Source organism: Pistacia vera, unplaced genomic scaffold, assembly GCF_008641045.1.
Source record: "Pistacia vera cultivar Batoury unplaced genomic scaffold, PisVer_v2 Contig678, whole genome shotgun sequence".
NCBI lineage: Eukaryota > Viridiplantae > Streptophyta > Magnoliopsida > Sapindales > Anacardiaceae > Pistacia > Pistacia vera.
Window position 1 is genome coordinate 508,997 of NW_022196532.1, and position 21,002 is coordinate 529,998.

The 21,002-nt window shown below is 35.7% G+C and overlaps 4 protein-coding genes across 6 annotated transcripts; 3 read left to right on the top strand and 1 right to left on the bottom strand.

The window, feature by feature from the left end:
• Positions 1-2,625: 2,625 nt before the first annotated feature.
• Positions 2,626-3,258, bottom strand: LOC116113340 (protein DMP7). The gene has a single exon (XM_031399490.1). The coding sequence runs from the start codon at positions 3,256-3,258 to the stop codon at positions 2,626-2,628; it is 633 nt and encodes a 210-aa protein (XP_031255350.1).
• A 4,911-nt stretch (positions 3,259-8,169) lies between these two features.
• Positions 8,170-11,960, top strand: LOC116113301 (receptor-like protein kinase HSL1). Its single transcript, XM_031399450.1, has 2 exons — positions 8,170-10,760; positions 11,211-11,960. Exons 1-2 carry the CDS (start codon positions 8,189-8,191, stop codon positions 11,597-11,599), a joined length of 2,961 nt encoding a protein of 986 aa, XP_031255310.1. The 5' UTR covers positions 8,170-8,188; the 3' UTR covers positions 11,600-11,960.
• Positions 11,961-14,282: 2,322 nt separating this feature from the next.
• LOC116113288 (NAC domain-containing protein 73) lies at positions 14,283-17,858 on the top strand. Of its 3 annotated transcripts, XM_031399432.1 has the most exons (5): positions 14,294-14,421; positions 14,518-14,624; positions 14,712-14,927; positions 15,021-15,210; positions 16,965-17,858. In XM_031399432.1, the coding sequence occupies exons 3-5, from the start codon at positions 14,781-14,783 to the stop codon at positions 17,495-17,497; spliced, it is 870 nt and encodes a 289-aa protein (XP_031255292.1). In that variant the 5' UTR covers positions 14,294-14,421; positions 14,518-14,624; positions 14,712-14,780; the 3' UTR covers positions 17,498-17,858. The 3 variants fall into 3 exon arrangements, with proteins under 3 accessions (XP_031255291.1, XP_031255290.1, XP_031255292.1); XM_031399431.1 differs by having other exon boundaries at positions 14,283-14,404; positions 14,518-14,927; XM_031399430.1 differs by having other exon boundaries at positions 14,293-14,421; positions 14,518-14,927.
• A 1,740-nt stretch (positions 17,859-19,598) lies between these two features.
• On the top strand, positions 19,599-20,302 carry LOC116113286 (homeobox-leucine zipper protein ATHB-52-like). Its single transcript, XM_031399428.1, has one exon. It carries the CDS (start codon positions 19,696-19,698, stop codon positions 20,233-20,235), a length of 540 nt encoding a protein of 179 aa, XP_031255288.1. The 5' UTR covers positions 19,599-19,695; the 3' UTR covers positions 20,236-20,302.
• The last annotated feature ends 700 nt before the right edge of the window (positions 20,303-21,002 follow it).

Here is a 21,002-nt window from a genome sequence, read left to right on the forward strand (position 1 = left end):
CATACCCAAATAATTGTTTGATGACAATTTTCTATCCAGATGCTTTTAAAATACTATTTTATTATCCAAATTCATATTCCGAGGACAAATAGAGAACAAACTCGATCCAAGCTATTAGCGTTTTTGAAAATAGGAGGCCGATAAGTCTTCTAGTGGTGAAATATTAGATTTTAATGGTTGAGATTAATCAGAATTTGATTTGGGAGCGGTTATGCAAATCCTAATTGCTCAATTGCTTGCGATTGACAAGGTTGAAAAGAGAATGGTAATGATGTAAGATCATAACGATGTCAGAATCAGAAACATAATATAAATTTGGGTTTTGGATAGTAAAATGATATTTTAAAAATTTGTAGATAAAAAAATATCATTAAGTTGTTATTTTAGTGGAAAAAAGTCGTTTACTCTAATCTAATAATAATAAAAAGCAACCACATTGTGAAGACATTCATTTAGCGAGGCCATAGCCATATCTCAAAGAAGTTGAAGTCATTAGACATTAATGGTATATATAGCAACCACTTATTATTATATATACTGTTTTAATGCGAATAAATGGTAGCATAGCCTATATTATTACGAGGCAGGAACACAGGCCTAAATCCAAAATGTTAATAGCTTTCTGTGAAAATTGAACGTCCATTGTCAGTCTTAATTTCTACAGGCTTGTGGTTTACAAATGTTTATTTAACACCAACAAAACTGAACGCTACCTTTCCTTTACACAGTGATAGATGTCAGCTGCAAATGTGTAACGGCTCCATTAATTTTGGAAGGTTATATCATTTGGATTCGACGTAATATTAGTGATACGTAATGGCATCATCATGTACACTTCAAAGTTTTATACCCTGGCAAATCAATTGGATGCGTCTATAATATCATCATCAGGTTGGTGGATGGATTAATGTGCTTGAAGAGTTTGCCTCGTTTGTCATCAAGGTTTTGCAAATGGCTCGGAGATCAAAGGAATATGTACATAGTTCCTTTATTGGTCTTCCCTATCGGCAACGCATCTTTAATAAAGAATTCAATAGCCCTGGATTAGCATATGATGATAATCCTTTTGATGAAAGCTACATGAACAAGAAAATGAGTTTGGCCACAAGTACTAATGAAGGTTCCTTGTTATTGATATCACTTTTCCCTGTAAAATGCAACTGAAACAAACATGCATACATGAAGGAACATTTCCCAGACGAACATGCATATATAAAAGAGGAACAAGAGACTATAAACTCACAAATGAGTAGGATACATATAAAAGGTTGAGGCCGTAGAGGATGGGAGAAATCAATACTAATTACGAGACACAGGGGAGTGAAATCCATGGCGCTTGGTTGGGAACGCAACAAACGATGCGCCACACACCGTGCTTATTCCAATAGGCATTGCAATTAGGAGCTCCCTGGTTTTATTCGATGGCTCTGGATAGAAACACTTGATAACGTTTTGGTCAAACAAAGCAACTGCTACGAAAAGCAACATGGACATAAAGGCAATGGAAAAAATCGATGAACTTTATCCGATACTTAGCTGCCTCCTCTGCAGAAAGCTTCTCTCCTTCAATGACCCACAACCCTTTGAACGTGGCTACACCGTATCGAACTTTGCCTTTTGCATCCCTGAAACTATCGGTAAAACAAAATAAAAAACAAGAGATGGCACATACTGCCAAAAGGCCAACCGTCAAATATTGGCTAAAGATTTTGGTACATTGCCCTTTATGTGTGAAAATTGGAGATAGAAGTTGGAATGTGACGACGGAACCGGAAGGAAGAAGCTTTGTCAAATTTGTTGTTCCTTTGCAGGTTTTTCTTACAGCCTTCTGTCTTCGTGTTTTTGGTTGTTTCTGGGTTGCACTGTCCAAAAGGGACTGTTGGTGTGCGGCATGATGAGATCCCCCATGTTCTTCCTTGACTGCCATTAACTAAATTATTATGTTCTCTGCACACAATGTTTTGTTTTTTTTTACAAGTAATGTTTAGAACTGCAAAAGAAATTTGTATGTCAGAAACTGAAAGCCTGAGCCGATATTTATGTTGCGGTGAAACTAGTGTGCCTTCTCTGTGCACTCAAATATGTTCTTAGACAAATTCAAGTGGTTGGCAATTTCTTCGGTGAATTGAGTTATCTTTTACACATTGTGGAGGCTTCTCATCATTAAAGCTCTGAAATTTTGATAGTAGTGCGATTACTTTTATTGTGCACTAAGCAGAATGCGGATAAATTTGCTTTCAGGTTTGTTAGTTGAGAATTGAATGGTAGGTTACTTAAAATTCTTCTTGAGATATGAGATAGTTTGTTCCATAATTTGTTGATTTCCAGTTTCAGGTATTCAAGTTTTGAGAGCTAGACTTTTGTTTTGTAGTCTCAGAAATATGAACCTGTTTAGAGTGTAACTGATTACTGACATATCTTCTTGATGATGCCACCCTTGAATATTTCATCCTGAAACTTAGCTTACGTCAGTTTTAAACGCATGTATGCAACTCATTCACATGATGATAAAACAATTTCAGAGGGAGCTTCTTGCTCTAAGGACTGAATAATTAATGTTACAAATGAATCATATAAAGTACCGTGGGAATTAAGTAATAAATAAAAGTAACATCAGATGAAATACTAATTACGAGAGAGAGAAGTGCCAATTCCATGGCGCTTGGAGGGGAACAAAATAAACAGTACACTGCACGCCACTCCAATCCAAATAGGCACTGTCACCAAGAGCTGTTTGGTTTCATCTGATGGATGTGGACAGAAACACTTTATAACATTTTTATCAAACAATGCAACTGCTCCGAAAACCAAAATTGACGCAAAGGCATGAAAAAAATCAATGAACTTTAGCCGATATCTAGCGGCCTCTTCTTGTGAAAGATTCAATGATGTATCAAGAACCCATAAGCCTCTGAATGTAGCTAGGCCATGTCTAACTTTTCCTCTTTCATCCCGGAAACTATCGGTTAATCGCAAAATGAAACAAGAAAGTCCACAAATAGCCAAGAAGCCTAAAGTTACAACTCTGTTGGTGTGATTGGGGCATTTGCCTTGATGAGTTAAAATGGGAGAAACAACTTGGAATGTAAGGACAGAACCCGTGGGGAGAAGCCTGACCAAATGCCCTGTTCCTTTGAATGTTCTTCTTATGGCCTTTTGTGCAGGCGTTTTCGGGGGAACTGATGCATTTTCCAGAAGGGGTTGCTTCTTGTCTTCAGCAGCTGCTCTTGACTCTCCATTTTCTATCTTAATGTTCATCACTCTAATCCTCTTCTTATTTTCCTCGGTGATTTTTTGTCTGTTATGATGGATAGATCTGTATGACTTGAAATTACAAATGCAATGTCTTGCAAGGAACTGAACACCAAGCTACACTTAAAAGGAAGCGGGGTTTGGTTTGAGTTTAATTTTGGCAAATAGGATGAGTGAAGCTCAAAATCTTGGCTTTTTATGGTAAAGATTTGTTTTCAGTCTAGTAACTGTTCATGAAATGTTATTAATATATTTGATTACTTAATTAGGGAATTTTATTGCGAGTGTTGGTGGGAGAGATTAAATGAATGGATTGAGTAACATACAAGTTGGTTTTAACTTCTACTTTGATGCAGTGGTGCATATGAGAACTTCGTTACTGGTTAATGGGTAAGTTACATCTTTAATTCCTTAAATGAAATAAACTTAATTTCTCCATGAATATCTAATAACTGACCACATATTTTTTTATTATTATTTTTGCAGAAATAAATGGATCCCCAACTTGTTAGATGTTTCTGTTCGGAGAATAAAGACTAGAGACATGCACCATCATATTCTTTCAAATGTTATCTAGAATTGAGAATATTGAGCTTGGATTTGGGTTCCATCGTGACTTATGGGCTGAGACTGCCCGTTCAGCCCAATCCACTCGAGCTTAAGTAGATGTATAAAAACTTAAAAGGGAAAATTAAAAAATTAAAAAATTCACTTTCCTTTATATGTATCATAGAAATATACCAGATATTAAAAAATCAAATATCATAAATTCACTTTAGAAGTATGGGCACACCAATATTGAAAATTGAAACCATCATAAATTCACTGAAAACGTGCTGCTTCCTGGACTTGTGCTAAGTTTTATGTATATAAAACAGATGAATTTTACAATGTAGCAAATAGTCCAATAAATATATATCTAGGTGAAACAGTTGATGGTTCACTTGATTTATGCGTTTTTTTCTTTTCATTTTGGTGTAAAAGCTTTGACTCATAACTTGTTTTTTTGTTTATGTTGTGTTTGTCATATGTCCCAGCCTTATCTTTTTCTGTCGTTTTGTCCATTTACAGAGAAAACGACAGCGTGTTTGTCACTGTTAACTATCCATCGTTTCCAACTTAGAATCAGTGACAGCCACCCCCTTTACTTTTGATTGGAAATGGAATGTCGTGATTTTTGGGGATTTTAGTAAAAATTAGGCTGATAATCAATTAAATAAAAGTTAATCACCCATTCGCATTAATTATGAACATGCCTTATAGGATTTAAAAAATGAAAGTCGAGGAGGTTCATTAAATTTGTAGTCGTCCCGGAATTTATTACTTCTGCAATTTCGATTCATCCAATTGATTGATGTTGCAACTAAAATATGAAGAACGTTCCTTAGCCGGCGTGGCATTGTTTTTTTGGTGAGGAGCCGCCCTCAACAAAATACATTTGGTTATTGAATACCTACAAACCCTAAAAACCAAATGTGATAAGTAACCCTAACGTTTGCAAGTCTTCTTCACTATCAACTTTAACCCCTTTGGGATTTAAATCTCCTTTCCTTTCTCTCTTTATAAAACAAAATAATAATATTTTGTTTACAATCGAGTTATAGAAAAAAATTATACAAAATTTATGTAAAATGATTATTCTATTATTTGTTTTTTATCTGTTTGTATGATTAAATTGTACAACTTAATTATAAGTATAACATTGCTCAAAATAAAATGCCGATGATTCAATTTGAGTATAACAAATTGCACAAGGTTAGAACAAGGTACATGCTTATTAAATAAATAAATAAGTGTGGATTTTTAATTTACTTCAAATCATCCCTATGTACTTGGGTAATATCATCGCATTATGTAATATAATTGGGAACACATAAAGTGACACAACTACATTAGTCATTATTATTGCATTAATCACTATTATATTAATATCAATAATATTATTCTTATAAAGAAATCTTACAACGATTTTCATACAAAATGAGGTAGCAAAAAATAAATAAAAGAGTGAAACAAAAAGTGAGACTCATTATATTCATTTGTTGCCATGTCATTTTGTATGAAAATTTTTATAAAATTTCTTTGTAAATGTAGCATTATTCTATTAATATAAATCCCGTTAAGGGTACATTATTACACTGTAATAAATAAATGAAATATTATTTGTAGTATTTATTTAAATGGAAATATAATTTAGAGACGGTTGAATCTGAGTGAATAAAAATCTGATAATATTGGTCCACCTAAAAGATAAAAATTTAAGGATGAGGTAATGCATGATAACAATGTTGTTGCTGGAGCTAATTGGTGATGCAAATGCTTTAATTTATTCCAATCATAATGTAAAGTTTCTATCAATTAGATGACCAAATTATCAAGATCGTCACTATGTATATAACATGCCTCAAAGTCATACTTCATAATCATCAGCCATGCCCACTGATTTAAGTTCACATTTTCTTTTTGGAATTTTTTATATGTTAATTATTGAGTCAAAAAAAGAGAAAAGAGCACCTACTTCTAATTAATAAGTGATTGCTATATTTTATTCAACGACAATAAATAGTGCTTGAAATTCAACAATTTGTTGCTTTAAGAGTTAGCTTTGTCATGGGGGATTTGTCAAAAGCATGGGGGAGAACGACTTATACATACCTAATGTTTGTCAAAACGACAAGTTGATACCTAAAAGGTTTTGAAACGACAAATGGATACCTTCCGTCATGTTCTGTTAGTGATTTTCGTTAGATAATAGTGAAAAGACTAAAATGCCCTTGAAAGTTTAATTTTTAGTTTTTTATAAATTTAAAAATTTCTAAAAAACCTCATAGGTTTACTAATTTGACTAAATACCCCAATATATAAAAATTTTATAAAATAACAAAAACACCCCCGCCACCCCCGCAGTGCCAGATTCCGGCCACCACCGCTGGAATCTGGCCGGAAAATTGTGTTACGACACAGACCCGTCGGATCTGTGTCGTAACACACCGATCTGGCCTTTTCCGGCCAGATCTGCCTCGGATCTGGCCGGAAAAGGCCAGATCTATGTCTGGCCTTTTTCGGCGTCTACGGCCAGATCTGGGGTTTTCCGGCCAGATCATCCACGGATCTGGCCGGAAAACGCCAGATCGACGTGTTACGACACAGATCCGATGGGTCTGTGTCGTAACACAATTTTTCGGCAAGTTTCCGGTCTCGACGGCCAGATTTGGCCGTAGATCTGGTCTTTTCCGGCCAGATCAGCCACGGATCTTACCGGAAAATGAAAGATCTACGCGTTACGACACAGATCCGATGGGTCTGTGTCGTAACGCAATTTTCCGGCCAGATTCTGGCGGTGGTGGCCAGAATCTGGCACTGCGGGGGTGTTTTTGTTATTTTATAAAATTTTTATATATTGGGGTGTTTAGTCAAATTAGCAAACCTAGGGGGTTTTTTAGAAATTTTTAAATTTATAAAAAACTAAAAATTAAACTTTCAAGGGTATTTTAGTCTTTTCACTATTATCTAACCAAAATCACTAACAGAACATAACGGAAGGTATCTATTTGTCGTTTCAAAACCTTTTAGATACCAACTTATCGTTTCAACAAACATTGGGTATGCATCAATCGTTCGGCCAAAGCATGGATGATACTTGTTCAAAGAAATTCAAGTAGCTACTGTTATAACATGTGGTATGATGAAATTAGGTAATAATTTGAGACCTAATTTTGTCAATCAACGTCTAATCAATTAATTCTGTCTTTGAATAATGAAGGTGGAAGTGCGACTCAAATTTAATTCTTCTTATGGTTTAGTTTTGGAACAGACGATAATTCTCCTTTTATCTCATGGAAGAAGCAATAATTTATACTAGATTTTCACCTGTTTCTTTCTTCTTGCCAATGTTGTGCTACCATGTGTCTTTATTATCTAACTGGTTTGACAATTTCTCGCTACAGGAACAGGATGATGCTTGATCTTTGAGCCTGTCCCATGCTCAAATTAGCAAAATCAATATTCACAATATTTTAGATTTCTTATTTTTTTTTAATATAAAACTATTTGATTTTATAATTTGTTGAAGGTAAAATAATATTGAATCTAATTGTAAAATGCATCAACATTTTTGGATTAAAATACATATGAAGTTAGTAGCTTTACAACCAAAATTTCCCCATTTTTTGAAAGTAGAGCTTCAGACTTTGAAAGTCAATGGGCAAGGATCCTATTCCTGTCCCAGCAATCTCTTTCAGTGGACTAACCTTCATGCTTTTAAGACTTTTCTGAACTCTTTATTATGCGTTCACATTGACTAGCCACTGAGAGTGTGAGTATTTTTTTTCTACTTATTTATTTATAAATATATTATTTGTCCCCACCGTCATTTTAACTTATTTTATTTTTTTAAATACTGGCTGAATTTCATAACATTTAATTTCTACATTATTTATTTATGTATATATTCTGTTTTGATTTTAAAAATTAAAATGGAATTAGATTACTGGATGTTCTGGAAACATTCTCAGAACATATTCTGTTGAAAGAGCGTGAGAGATTGAAGATTAAGTTACATTTTGTCTTGTAAAATACGCTTAATCTGATTCCCATGGCGCAGAAGTAGAAGCAGAAAAAGAAGATGGCCTAACAATGCTTGCTCAACTAACTCACTCACCAACTTCCTAAATAATAGCTTTGCAATTAAAATTTATAAGATTATAATTTAAAGAATATAGAACAAAAATAGACTCAAACATCAAGAAGTTCTTTCTTTACTGACAATTATTGACTGCATATTATTTTAATACTACATGTTTGAATTACTTTAATCCAACATTTCCCCCATTCACTAGACCCCACTCCTTCTCTCTCTCTTCACAATTCTCACGCTTCTTCAAATCCCACAACTCAACAAACACCCTCTCCATCGGAACACAACACTGAATCGAAAATGCTTCTCTTCTTCCTCTCTCTCTTCCTCTCTTCCTCACCTCTTCTCACTCTTTCCTTAAACCAAGAAGGCCTCTACCTACAGCGAGCCAAACAAGGTCTCTCTGTTCCTAATAACTTTCTCTCCTCGTGGGACAACAGCCGTGATGACACTCCATGCCACTGGCACGGCATCACTTGCGACTCCGCTAACCGTGTCATTTCTATCGACCTTTCCCAGTCACAACTCTCCGGGCCTTTCCCTCTCTTCTTTTGCCGGCTTCAGTACCTTACCTCCCTCTCTCTTCACGACAACTTCATCAACTCTACACTGCCGGACCAAGTTTCCACGTGTCAGAGTCTTACGGTGTTGAATTTGAGCTCGAATTGGATCGTTGGTAAGTTTCCTGACACTCTATCGCAGTTGAAGAATCTTAAGCATTTGGACTTGAGTGCCAATAACTTCTCTGGAGGTATTCCGCCGAGTTTCGGTCATTTCGCTAGCCTCGAGACGCTCTACCTTATGGCCAATCTTTTAGATGGGACAATATCCGGGGCGCTTGGTAACATTTCTACTCTTAAAGAGCTTCTCCTCGCTTTTAACCCGTTTTCACCGGGTCCGATACCGAGTGAATTGGGTAACTTGACGAACCTTGAATATCTTTGGCTCTCTGACTGTAACCGGGTGGGTCCTATTCCAGAGAGCTTAACTCGGTTGCCTAAGCTTAATACTTTAGACTTGTCGTTGAACAGGCTCACTGGGCCAATCCCGAGTTCGATAACCGAGTTAAGAAGTATAGAACAGATAGAGTTGTATAACAACTCTTTATCGGGTGAATTACCGGTTAAATGGCGTAATACGACGACGTTGCTGAGATTAGACGCGTCGACGAATGAGTTGACCGGGACGATTCCGCCGGAGTTGTGCGAATTACAGCTGGAGTCACTCAACTTGTTTGAGAACAGATTGGAGGGTACTTTGCCAGAGATCATAAGCGGGTCGATAAATTTGAAGGAACTCAAATTGTTCAACAACAAACTCAGTGGTCACTTGCCCAGTCAACTCGGGACGAACTCGGCATTACAGGTGCTAGACGTTTCGTACAATCAGTTTTCTGGTGAAATCCCCGAGGGTTTGTGTTCAAACGGGTCATTAGAGGATCTGGTATTAATATACAATTCATTTTCCGGGCAAATCCCAGAAAGTCTTGGGAAGTGCCAGAGCTTAAGGAGGGTTCGGTTAAAGCACAATTTGTTGTCAGGTACAGTTCCTGAGAAGTTCTGGGGTTTACCACATGTTTCTTTGTTCGAGCTTGTGGATAATTCATTCACTGGCCAAATATCAAAATTAGTTTCAGGTGCATATAATCTTTCTGTTCTTTTGGTTTCCAAGAATCAGTTTTCTGGGCCCATCCCAGATGAAGTTGGGTCATTAGATAAATTAGTTGAATTTTCTGCTTCTGATAATAAGTTTACGGGTCGAATTCCTGGTAGTCTAGTGCATTTAGGTCAGTTGGGGAGGCTTGATCTGAGTGGAAATGAACTTTCGGGTGGGATCCCAGAAAAAATTCAAGGTTGGAGGAATCTGTATGACCTAAATTTGGCTGATAATAAGCTGTCTGGTGAAATTCCGGCTGAAATTGGGAGCTTGCCAGTGCTCAATTATCTTGATCTTTCTTGGAATTCCTTTTCGGGAAAAATCCCACTGGAATTGCAAAATTTGAAGCTGAATTCGTTTAATTTGTCAGATAACCAGCTCTCTGGTGAGATACCCCCTCTTTATGCTAAGGAAATTTTTAAGAATAGCTTTGTGGGGAATCCTGGTTTGTGTGGGGACTTGGCTGGTCTGTGTCCTGACATGGACAGATCTAAGAACCAGGGTTATCTGTGGATTCTGCGGTCAATCTTTATACTTGCAGCTGTAGTTTTTGTTGTTGGGATTGTTTGGTTCTATGTTAAATACAGGAATTTCAGGAAGACTAAGAGAAGAATTGCTTTAACGAAGTGGAAATCTTTCCATAAAATTGGTTTCAGTGAATTTGAGATCATTGGATGTCTTAAAGAGGAAAACTTGATCGGAAGTGGGGCTTCTGGGAGAGTTTACAAAGTTGTGCTCAATAGTGGTGAAGCAGTGGCAGTGAAAAAGCTGTTTGGAAGACCCAATAGGGAAAATGCAAGTAATGGGTCACAGAGAGATGAATTTGAAGTAGAAGTTGAAACATTGGGGAAGATTCGGCACAAGAATATTGTGAGATTGTGGTGCTGTTGCAACAGTGGAGTTAGCAAGCTTCTGGTTTATGAATACATGCCAAATGGGAGCTTGGGGGATTTTTTGCATAGCAGCAAGGCAGGTTTGTTGGATTGGCCAACAAGGTATAAGATAGCTTTAGATGCAGCTGAGGGATTGTCTTATTTGCATCATGATTGTGTTCCTCCAATTGTTCATCGAGATGTGAAATCCAACAATATATTGTTGGATGGAGAGTTTAATGCTAGAGTTGCAGATTTTGGAGTTGCTAAAGTTGTTGAAAGAGTTAGCAAGGGGCAAGAGTCCATGTCTGGGATTGCAGGTTCTTGCGGTTACATTGCACCAGGTATAATAGCAAACTTCTTTAATTTATTGTCCATTATTGTTGTATTCAATTAACTCTGTTGACTTCTCGATTTTATTTTTTTAAAGGCTTACATACTGTATTTATATCAACATGTAAATATGTTCATTCAGTTCTCATCATTTTATTTTTGCACCAATAGTTGGTTTCCTACTTACAAATAATAATTAAAGCTAAGTTTACCAAAAAGTGAGGATAATGAGGGAATAAGTTTAGTCCAATACCTACAGCTACATGGTTTGATCAATCTGGCAAAACTTATGTTTGCTAGAACTAGTAGTTTGATTTCATGAAAGGGCATGTTTGGCCTATTATTGTAGTTGACGTTATGATCATTCTCTTTTAGTACATTCTTTTTAATAGCCATTCCTTACACATTATTTTTAGCTTACTTCTAACCGAGTGTGTTCTATTGTTTGTAAATTGATGCAGAATATGCCTATACTCTTCGAGTGAATGAAAAGAGTGACATATACAGTTTTGGAGTTGTTCTCTTGGAGTTGGTTACTGGTAGACTCCCAATTGATCCAGAATTTGGGGATAAAGATTTGGTAAAATGGGTCTGCACCACCTTGGACCAGAGAGATTTTGACAGTGTGATCGACTCCAAACTTGATTCTAGTCACAAGGAAGAAATGTGCAGGGTCCTGGAGGTCAGTCTCCTCTGCACCAATGCACTTCCTATTAACCGTCCTTCAATGCGAAAGGTGGTTAAGTTGTTGCAAGAGGCTAGTACTGAGAAGAAATTACAGACCAATAAGAAGGATGGGAAGCTCTCCCCTTATTATCATGAAGATGCCTCTGATCAATTTATAGTTTAAGAATATAGTCATGAATTCAACCGATTTTCAACACCTTAATGGTGTTTGATTGCGCAGGGTAGAGGGAATGAAGCAGTAGTGAGACAGATTTTCAACAGTGCCCTCTTGACTGGTGCATTAACTGTAAGCTAGATCATAGATTAAGACGTGGAAGATTGTCACTGTAGTCTGTGATTATTGTTGTTTGTTGTATTTTAGTTGGTGGTTAATTTCTTTTTGGTTAGGTAATGTTAACATGCAAACATGAGATTTGTCAACAATGACAAATCATAATTTCAGCAGAATAACTGTTTACACGATTGTAAAATAGGATCCAAAAGCTTTTTGAGTGTCTATTTTGAATGTTCCCTCCATTTTTCTACCATGTTTGCAACCACTCTTTTTATTTGAAAGGGTCCAAGTTCAGACTGAGTGGACAGCTTCTGACAATTGAATGAAAGAACAGATAATTGAATACAAGAGGTAGGCATTGGTCTTGGCCGTCCATTTATTGAATTGGGTCCTCTTGTCTTCTTTGATGGAGAGTGAGAGCTTTCATTCAGCCTAAAGAAAGTAATAGGTCACATTTCACATTAATTATACATGGGTCTTCTAGTAAAATCCTGTCGTATTATTATATTTATTCGAAAATGTATTATAATCTTAATAATCATTTTGTAAATGGAAAACAAATTAGGATAGACTAGTTAGATGTGCCTAACTTATTTTTTAATGAGAATGACAAGCGGGCTTTACAGAATGGGCCCAAGCCCAAGTTAAATGTGGATAAAAACTTTTTTTTTTATATTTTTTATAAGAACAATAACGGCTTCTCAATTTAAAGTCTGAGGGAAAGGGAATATGCTTGGATGGTAACCACTCTTGGGTGGTTGAGTGATTGAATAGAGATTTTTGGGGTATAATTCAAGAGGTTATAAATTCGATTCACTTCGGTTGCTAATATGAGTGATCATTGGAGGTTTACCGACTGTTATCTTCAGAGTTTGGGGATTAATTGAAGCATGTGTAAACTGGTCCGGGCAACCCGATCATCAAAAAGAAAAAAAAAAAAATAGCTTGGATGGTACGTAAGCCCTAGAAGATGATGATGAGGAAGTGGAACATTTGTGTTGCGTTTATATGGAAACAATCCAAGTTCCATCCATAATAATTGTTTAGTCTTGTTTCATAATTACTTCATTAAGATTTCAAAGTGTAATGAAACAACCAATCACCAATTTGAAAGTGAAATGGGACCAGAAATTAAGCATTTTCAATCGTCTGATCATGATGAGAACTGTACTTGATAATAGCAATTGAAATCTCTAGCAAAATTAAATGACAAACCAAATATAGACCATGTGGTGGTATTATTATATTGATGAATTTGAATGGTAGTAATTTCTCTTATGAATAGAGAATTAAAGAAAAGGTAATAATAAGATCTCTTATACTATGCGTTACTTCATTTAATTAAAATAAAAATAAAAATAAAAATAAAAATGAAAGAATGATAAGAGAATTAAATAGGATAAAAGATGTTAAATAAATGGATAGTGATAACAATAAATAACAAGTGGGGCTGCCATGGAACCTTAAGAGCAAGTTGAGAATTGAGGAAGGTGAGGTGGAAGTTGATTGGGTAGCTTGAAGGTTGTACCTTCACCCAAAGATTTATTCCAAAAAACAATTCTCTTAATCTTTGGAGGTGACAATGATGTATCGTATTTATGCTGTCTAACTACCTATTTTTTATTTTAAGCTTCAAAAGGAAATTCTACAACTGGAAAGGGTCCTCGACTCAACTCGCGAAACACGTTGGGATGAAGGGTACAAGATTAGAATCCATATACGATATTCAACCATTTACGTGCATCATGTTTGCTATCTCAAAACTTTCTGAAACCAATTCTTAAATATATCCTGCATGTCATCAAATTTTTGTCTTTTTGTTATCAATATATCATTTAAAGAATGGCTATAGAATTAGAAAGTGCAAATACTTAATCAGCTTAATTCTTTGAATATATCTCGTTCTATCATTCCCATGTTGAATATTAAATTTTTGGATAATGTTAATGCGTATATGTCTTCACCAACTGTATTTACATAGATTATGATTTAAGTAATAATATCATGTATCTCAATTTATATTTTAAGTGATGTGACACGTACTAATCTTAAATTGCAATGTTAAAACTCAAACTTCAAAAGCATAAATGGATAACTTAATAACTAATGTACATCATATAAAATATATATTTCTCTCGTGCTGAATAATTAAAATTTTTTATTTATCTGTAACCTTAATTAAGAAAATAATTACCCTTTTGATTTTCTATGTACACTGAAGCTACGTGTTGATTTTGAGTAGATTTAATATGCAGTATGTAATGACACATGGCATATGATTGAAGAAGATGAGAGAAGTAGTGTCAAAATTAATGAAAGAAAATTAATAGGAAGAGTGAGATTCAGGTGGAATGTCATCCTAGAGTGTGAATAAAGCTATAATATTTGGATGTAGAATATATATATATATATATAATGATAAAGAAGAAATGACTAATATTAACAGTCATAATTCTATTTCTTCACGTAGACTTCTCATGTAAAGCAAGAAACCTCTCTCTTTCTCATTCTCAGGTGAAACACCTCTTCCTCTTAAATCAGATTGCCCCTACTCCACTCAACCCCCACCCTTCCTTATATTTATTTTATTATTCTACTCTTTGAACCGGTCTTAACAAATCAAAGTTGCCTTTTGGCTGAGTAAAAAAGACACAAAAACTACATTTATTCTCCTACAAGTTTTCATACACAAATGTAAGCAAAATCCAAACGTAAGATCCAAGCAAACCTTTTTTTTTCCCCTTCTCTTTCTTTAATTAGTTCTAACTATATCACTCAAAATTTTAGAATCTATGTTTATTTTTTAGGTAGCTACGTAAAAAGGGAAGGGCAATTTTATTTAATTTCCTCAGTATACCCTGAAGAAGATAGAGAAGAGCTGGCTTGAGGGGGAACAAGGCTTTGGAAGAGACAAGTTGCTTTTTCTTCTTTTCCTTTTTGTTATCACCTTATCTCTCTCTCTGTCTCTTATATTGTTGCATTGTTTATTTTGGAGTACTAGCGGCACGGGGGGAAGGAAGAAAATAAGAAAGATCAGTTGTGTAATGGGCATAAGAGAAAACCAAAGGAAATGACTTGGTGTAATGACTGCAGTGATGTGCAAACTATTGAGAGAAGCTCGTCGCCATCAACTACTAATAATATTACTGCCAAAGCCAAAGACTGTCTGGTTAGATCTTGTCCTTCATGTGGTCATCAGATTAAATGTAATGAGCAGGTGTGTGTTTAATACTTCTTTCTGATCATTAAGATATATATATTATTATTATTATTATTATTTTATGTGATGTTTTGATTTGTTTTATTATAGGCGAGAATTCATGATTTGCCTGGACTACCAGCTGGGGTGAAGTTTGATCCGACGGATCAAGAGCTTCTTGAACATCTGGAGGGGAAGGTTCGATCTGATGCTCGTAAGCTTCACCCACTTATCGATGAGTTCATCCCTACACTTGAAGGCGAGAACGGAATATGCTATACCCACCCTGAAAAGTTGCCAGGTAAATTAATTAAGTTGCAAGGATCGATCAAACCTACAGTTTTCTGTTTCTGGTAAAAGGGTTGTGTGTTGTAAGTTGAATCAGAAAAGCATAGTGACTGATGGGTTATCATTAGGTTTTAGATCTAATGACGTTTAAACGAACATTTAAGGGTTGGTTTCATTAGTGAGTTGACCTAAGTATCTAAATCATTGTGTTGCAGCTGCAAATGTTTAATACAGTCGCACAAATTTAACCACCGCCAAAAGACGTAATCTAATAAAGATTTCTCTTCCACTAGTCTTACATAAAAGGAAAATATTAGATTGCCTACTATTGTAGTTAATCATTTTGATCCAAAACTATAGATTCTCCCAAAGAAAATGTCATTCCCTGAGAGGAACACTCAAATATATCTTGCACTGTTTCTTGAGGTCCAAATGCATAAGTTAGTGTACTAATTATAAGCAATTTTTATCCCCTTGGCTCTCTGTAAGAGAATGTGATCGATTTCATTGTATGGTTAATTCACCCTTCTCCTCTTTTGAAGAAACCTTTCAACAAACCATATGTAGCGTCTACAATCAGATACGAATAAATAGTCACCTACTTCCGGTAGGAATGTCATTACCAATGAAGAAACCCCTCAACTAACCTGTACAAATTCTTAGTACCATGTCCATTACAGAAACGGCTGCTGTTTTAAACTTTGCTTCAACACGATATACTTTTATTCTTTAAAAAAATCTNTTTATGTGATGTTTTGATTTGTTTTATTATAGGCGAGAATTCATGATTTGCCTGGACTACCAGCTGGGGTGAAGTTTGATCCGACGGATCAAGAGCTTCTTGAGCATCTGGAAGGGAAGGTTCGATCTGATGCTCGTAAGCTTCACCCACTTATCGATGAGTTCATCCCTACACTTGAAGGCGAGAACGGAATATGCTATACCCACCCTGAAAAGTTGCCAGGTAAATTAATTAAGTTGCAAGGATCGATCAAACCTACAGTTTTCTGTTTCTGGTAAAAGGGTTGTGCGTTGTAAGTTGAATCAGAAAAGCATAGTGACTGATGGGTTATCATTAGGTTTTAGATCTAATGACGTTTAAACGAACATTTAAGGGTTGGTTTCATTAGTGAGTTGACCTAAGTATCTAAATCATTGTGTTGCAGCTGCAAATGTTTAATACAGTCGCACAAATTTAACCACCGCCAAAAGACGTAATCTAATAAAGATTTCTCTTCCACTAGTCTTACATAAAAGGAAAATATTAGATTGCCTACTATTGTAGTTAATCATTTTGATCCAAAACTATAGATTCTCCCAAAGAAAATGTCATTCCCTGAGAGGAACACTCAAATATATCTTGCACTGTTTCTTGAGGTCCAAATGCATAAGTTAGTGTACTAATTATAAGCAATTTTTATCCCCTTGGCTCTCTGTAAGAGAATGTGATCGATTTCATTGTATGGTTAATTCACCCTTCTCCTCTTTTGAAGAAACCTTTCAACTAACCATATGTAGCGTCTACAATCAGATACGAATAAATAGTCACCTACTTCCGGTAGGAATGTCATTACCAATGAAGAAACCCCTCAACTAACCTGTACAAATTCTTAGTACCATGTCCATTACAGAAACGGCTGCTGTTTTAAACTTTGCTTCAACACGATATACTTTTATTCTTTAAAAAAAAAAAAAAATCTAAACGATATTGTTAACTGTTAAATAAACTTTTTTTCCTTCTTTTTTGTTTTGGTCGTATGCATGCAGGAGTCAGCACAGATGGATTAGTTCGTCACTTCTTTCATCGACCTTCGAAAGCATACACAACAGGAACCAGAAAAAGAAGAAAGGTGCACACAGACACGGAGGGTGGTGAGACCCGGTGGCACAAAACTGGCAAGACCAGGCCGGTCTTTGTTAGTGGGAAGGTGAAAGGTTACAAGAAAATTCTTGTGCTCTACACCAATTACGGAAAACAGAAAAAGCCTGAGAAAACCAATTGGGTGATGCACCAGTACCACCTCGGCAACAACGAAGAAGAGAAAGATGGAGAGATCGTGGTTTCAAAAGTTTTCTACCAAACACAGCCGAGACAATGTGGTTCACTCATGAAGGACGCTCTCCCTCCAAAACTAATGAAGGGACAAAGCGGCCATGAGGGTCTTAAAAATAATCCAGGTCTGGAGACGTATTACAATCCTGCATTCATATCTTTTGATCAAGGTGGTCAAAATAGAGCGAGCCCTCCTCAATTAATTCCCCATTTCGCATCCCATGATGGTTCTTCGTTTATTCCTTGAAAAGAGAGAATAAAGAAGATAAAAATAAATAAGGGAGGTATAGGGAAGAAAAGGAGAAAAAGCAAGTAAAATGGAGGGTGGAGATTGCGGTTCCAATGATTGTGCAATGGTGGGAATAAGTTAATATACAAATAATACTTTAGGAAAGGGCACAAGGGACGGGAGGCATAAGGAAAGATTTAATTACTTAAAAGAGTAGTAGAAGTCGGATTCTTCTTTGAGGAATTTGAAGATTTCGCCTTAACACTTTCTTTAATTTTTTGGGTTTTAAATGCATGCTTTGTACAGTGTCAAGAATGTAAATTTTAAATGTATGGGTCATGAAGTGGCAATGACAATGTTAACTTTCAAACTGCACAAAGACATTCTTATCATGATATACAGTAGGATTTCCTTTAATCTCTTTATTTCTTTTTCTGTACCATCCTGCATGTGACATCAAATGAGTTCAATTAGATATCTTTTTTATTTTCAAAAAGAAAAAAGTTTAATCTAGTAAGGCACGTGATAAAAAAATGCTGATATGGTAAATAAATTAAAAAGATCATTTTAGATTCTTAGTTTAGACTTTAGAATTAGCTAGAGGATTAATATTAGAATTCAATATGATTGTTTATTTATTTTCTTAAGCTTTGTTTTAATTTATCAAATATAATAACAAAAAATGTTTTCCCTTTATTGATATGATTTGATATATTGTTTTATGTAAATATCAACGTTTGCTTGCTCTTACAAAGTGAGTTATTTACGCGTTAGGCTTGTTTTTACTTAGCAATTCTAGCTGAAAAATTATTATCAGGTCCATAATAGTTTAAAGTTTTTAAACTATTTGCCTATAGTGAAAGAAGAATATTTACTAATTGATCATTAAAATCCAAGCAAGGTGAAAGCTATAAGGAATAGGAGCTATGAACTCACAGTCGCCGATCAAAGTTAATGGAACCTAAAAGTTTTGTGTTCGAATCACAAGAGAGGTAATTATCGAATTTACCAAAAAAAAAAAAAAAAACAAATGTTAAACTTTTGTCATCCCTCAAGTTGAATTGTTATAAGAAGACTAAAGTGCAAATGCAATAAAAGGAGATCACTATTATTATTTGTTTGGATCAATGTTATGCATCTCCTCTAATTAACTACAGTCGAACACAAAACAAAGTAACAAAAGCTCAATGCTAATTACCCAAAAACAAAATTTTTCTCATTTGAACATCAAAATTGTTTAACAAATAAAGCCTGTTGGAAGCATATTCCTTTTCTATACGCTTACGCATAGGCGGAAGGGAGCTAAAAATGGGCCAAACTAATTAGCCAGTTACCATTCGAAGGGTGGGTTTGTTTAGTTCAAAATGAACTCTAGCCCTGACAAGAATGGCCAGCTGCCCAGTTCTCCATTGAAGAAGAAGAATATACCATATTCTAATTCTATCAACTTGTGCCTCGTTTTCTTGTTAAATGTGGTTTTAATAGGTTTAATTTAGAATTTCCCCATATGAGTCTTGTTTTGAAAAAGACAACAGGTGCACTATATGCATCTGTCTACTCGTCCATGGTATAATGTTTTTTATTTTCTCTTGTTTGAGACCTGGAAAGAGTGGGAAGTGGCAGGGACAAAGCTGGTTGATTTTTATACTGACTGTACAAAACATGGATTATCATCATGTTTCGGATCAAGTAGCCTTGAGTGATTTTTTAGTTGATATTATTTTGTCATAATGTTTTCAGTTTATAGCCATCCACAGGTGGAACTAATCTGACAAGACAAATATCAGCTATATACATTTGATGCCTTTCAGATTGACACATTCATAAGGAAGCTGCCAAATTGAGGTGTTTCCTATAAGCATATCACATGGTCTCCGATTATGAATAATATAAAATGACTACCGTAATTATAGAACAACTAATCTCAAACGCAAGCAGTTGGAACGTAACCATCTTTCCATTAATTAGAGGACCCATTATCGGCTCTCGGGTTTGACCCTCTGGGGTCCCTTGCATCTGTGGGCTCTAACTCTCATTAGCGTCAAGCACTAATGACTTATCCAAGCAATCTACTTAATTGTATCTCTCTCTTCACTCAAATCTACTTGAAATAGAGATCTATAAGAGTACCAGTTTCAAACTCTCCCCGTAGTTGACAATGTTGTATAGGAAGTTTCATTCTTGAGCTCCACCTGCAAACACCCAGTGACCCAGAAATGGATTTTCAGTTCAGCTCAAATGAAAACCGACCGCTAATGAAACCAAACAGAAAAAGGCTCACCCAGGACCAGATCAGGCTCTTGGAGACAAGCTTCAATTCTAACCGGAAGCTCCAAGTAGACTGCAAACTCGAGCTTGCCCGCAGACTAGGCCTGCTGCCTAGACAGGTAACAATTTGGTACCAAAATAGACGAGCACGTGAGAAAATCCATACCATAGAGCTCGACCACAAGACCATCCAGCTAGAACTAGACAGTGTGTTGTTAGAAAATAGAAGGCTTGAACAAGAAGTCTGCATGCTGAAACATGAGCTGAACAAGGTTCAACAGATGCTATCTGTAGCTAACCCATCTATCACTCTTCTGCCTTCGTCAACATCTCAGACCAACTCAAGCTCCCCTGACAACATGATTTACAGTTGGGAAAATTCAGGAGTGTTGCCATTAGAGGAGCTATATTCTTGCCCAATTAGCCGTGAAGGCCAGCCAGAGAAACAGGGCAGAATTGATCTTTCAGTCCATTCTGTAAGATTTTGATGTATAAAATTATACATAATTAATTGTACTCGAAGTTATTTGAAGTTTTTTTAACCGGAGTAGCTCTAGGCATTCATATGTGCAGATAGTTTCATTCAGCATATACTCTCAGAAACTTGCATATGATAACCACAAAGACAATATTTGTTTCATAGAATTCAATTACGAGTTTATGGTTCATATTTGATCGATATTATTTTTACCTCAAACAATTGAGACTAAGATGGAATTCCCACAACACAAGCACAGAGACTAAAGGCATTCAAGCTGGTGTTTTAATTCTCAAACATATCTTGATTGATATGAGATTTAAAATTATACCACAAACGATAGAGACTAAGATGGAATTTTCACAACATAGAGACTGGAGGCATTTAAGCTGGTTTTTTCAAATCACAGCATCTATAGACAATTTTGAACTAGCTCCAATATCCATCAACCAATGTGAGGAAATGCATGAACTTGTCAAATTTGATGGCCCATTTCCAAGTCTAAAAACATATAAAAAGTTAGCCGGTTCAAAAGGTCCATCATGTTTGGTTGTCTGCAGCCGAAAAAGGACCCACTTAATTACTTTCTTCTTGCTTAAGCACTTGGCTAGACACAACGTTAAGTTCGATCAGATTAATCAGCAATTAAAAACTTCTCTTACCTGACTCAACTTTCCCAAGTTGAGTTGAGAAATAAAGTCGTATTACTAATTAAAGCAAAATTGAGAAAGCTCATCAATTGGACATACTTTACTTCTGACATGGTTGCAGCAAGAA

What these genes read in the sequence shown, in the direction of transcription:
- LOC116113340 (XM_031399490.1), bottom strand. Translation starts at nt 3,258, where the DNA reads ATGAACATTAAGATAGAAAATGGAGAGTCAAGAGCAGCTGCTGAAGAC.
- LOC116113301 (XM_031399450.1), top strand. Translation starts at nt 8,189, where the DNA reads ATGCTTCTCTTCTTCCTCTCTCTCTTCCTCTCTTCCTCACCTCTTCTC. An exon ending in TTGCGGTTACATTGCACCAG is followed by an intron (nt 10,761 to 11,210) that starts GTATAATAGCAA and finishes AAATTGATGCAG; the next exon opens with AATATGCCTATACTCTTCGA.
- LOC116113288 (XM_031399431.1), top strand. Translation starts at nt 14,781, where the DNA reads ATGACTTGGTGTAATGACTGCAGTGATGTGCAAACTATTGAGAGAAGC. An exon ending in AGATTAAATGTAATGAGCAG is followed by an intron (nt 14,928 to 15,020) that starts GTGTGTGTTTAA and finishes GTTTTATTATAG; the next exon opens with GCGAGAATTCATGATTTGCC. An exon ending in CCACCCTGAAAAGTTGCCAG is followed by an intron (nt 15,211 to 16,964) that starts GTAAATTAATTA and finishes GTATGCATGCAG; the next exon opens with GAGTCAGCACAGATGGATTA.
- LOC116113286 (XM_031399428.1), top strand. Translation starts at nt 19,696, where the DNA reads ATGGATTTTCAGTTCAGCTCAAATGAAAACCGACCGCTAATGAAACCA.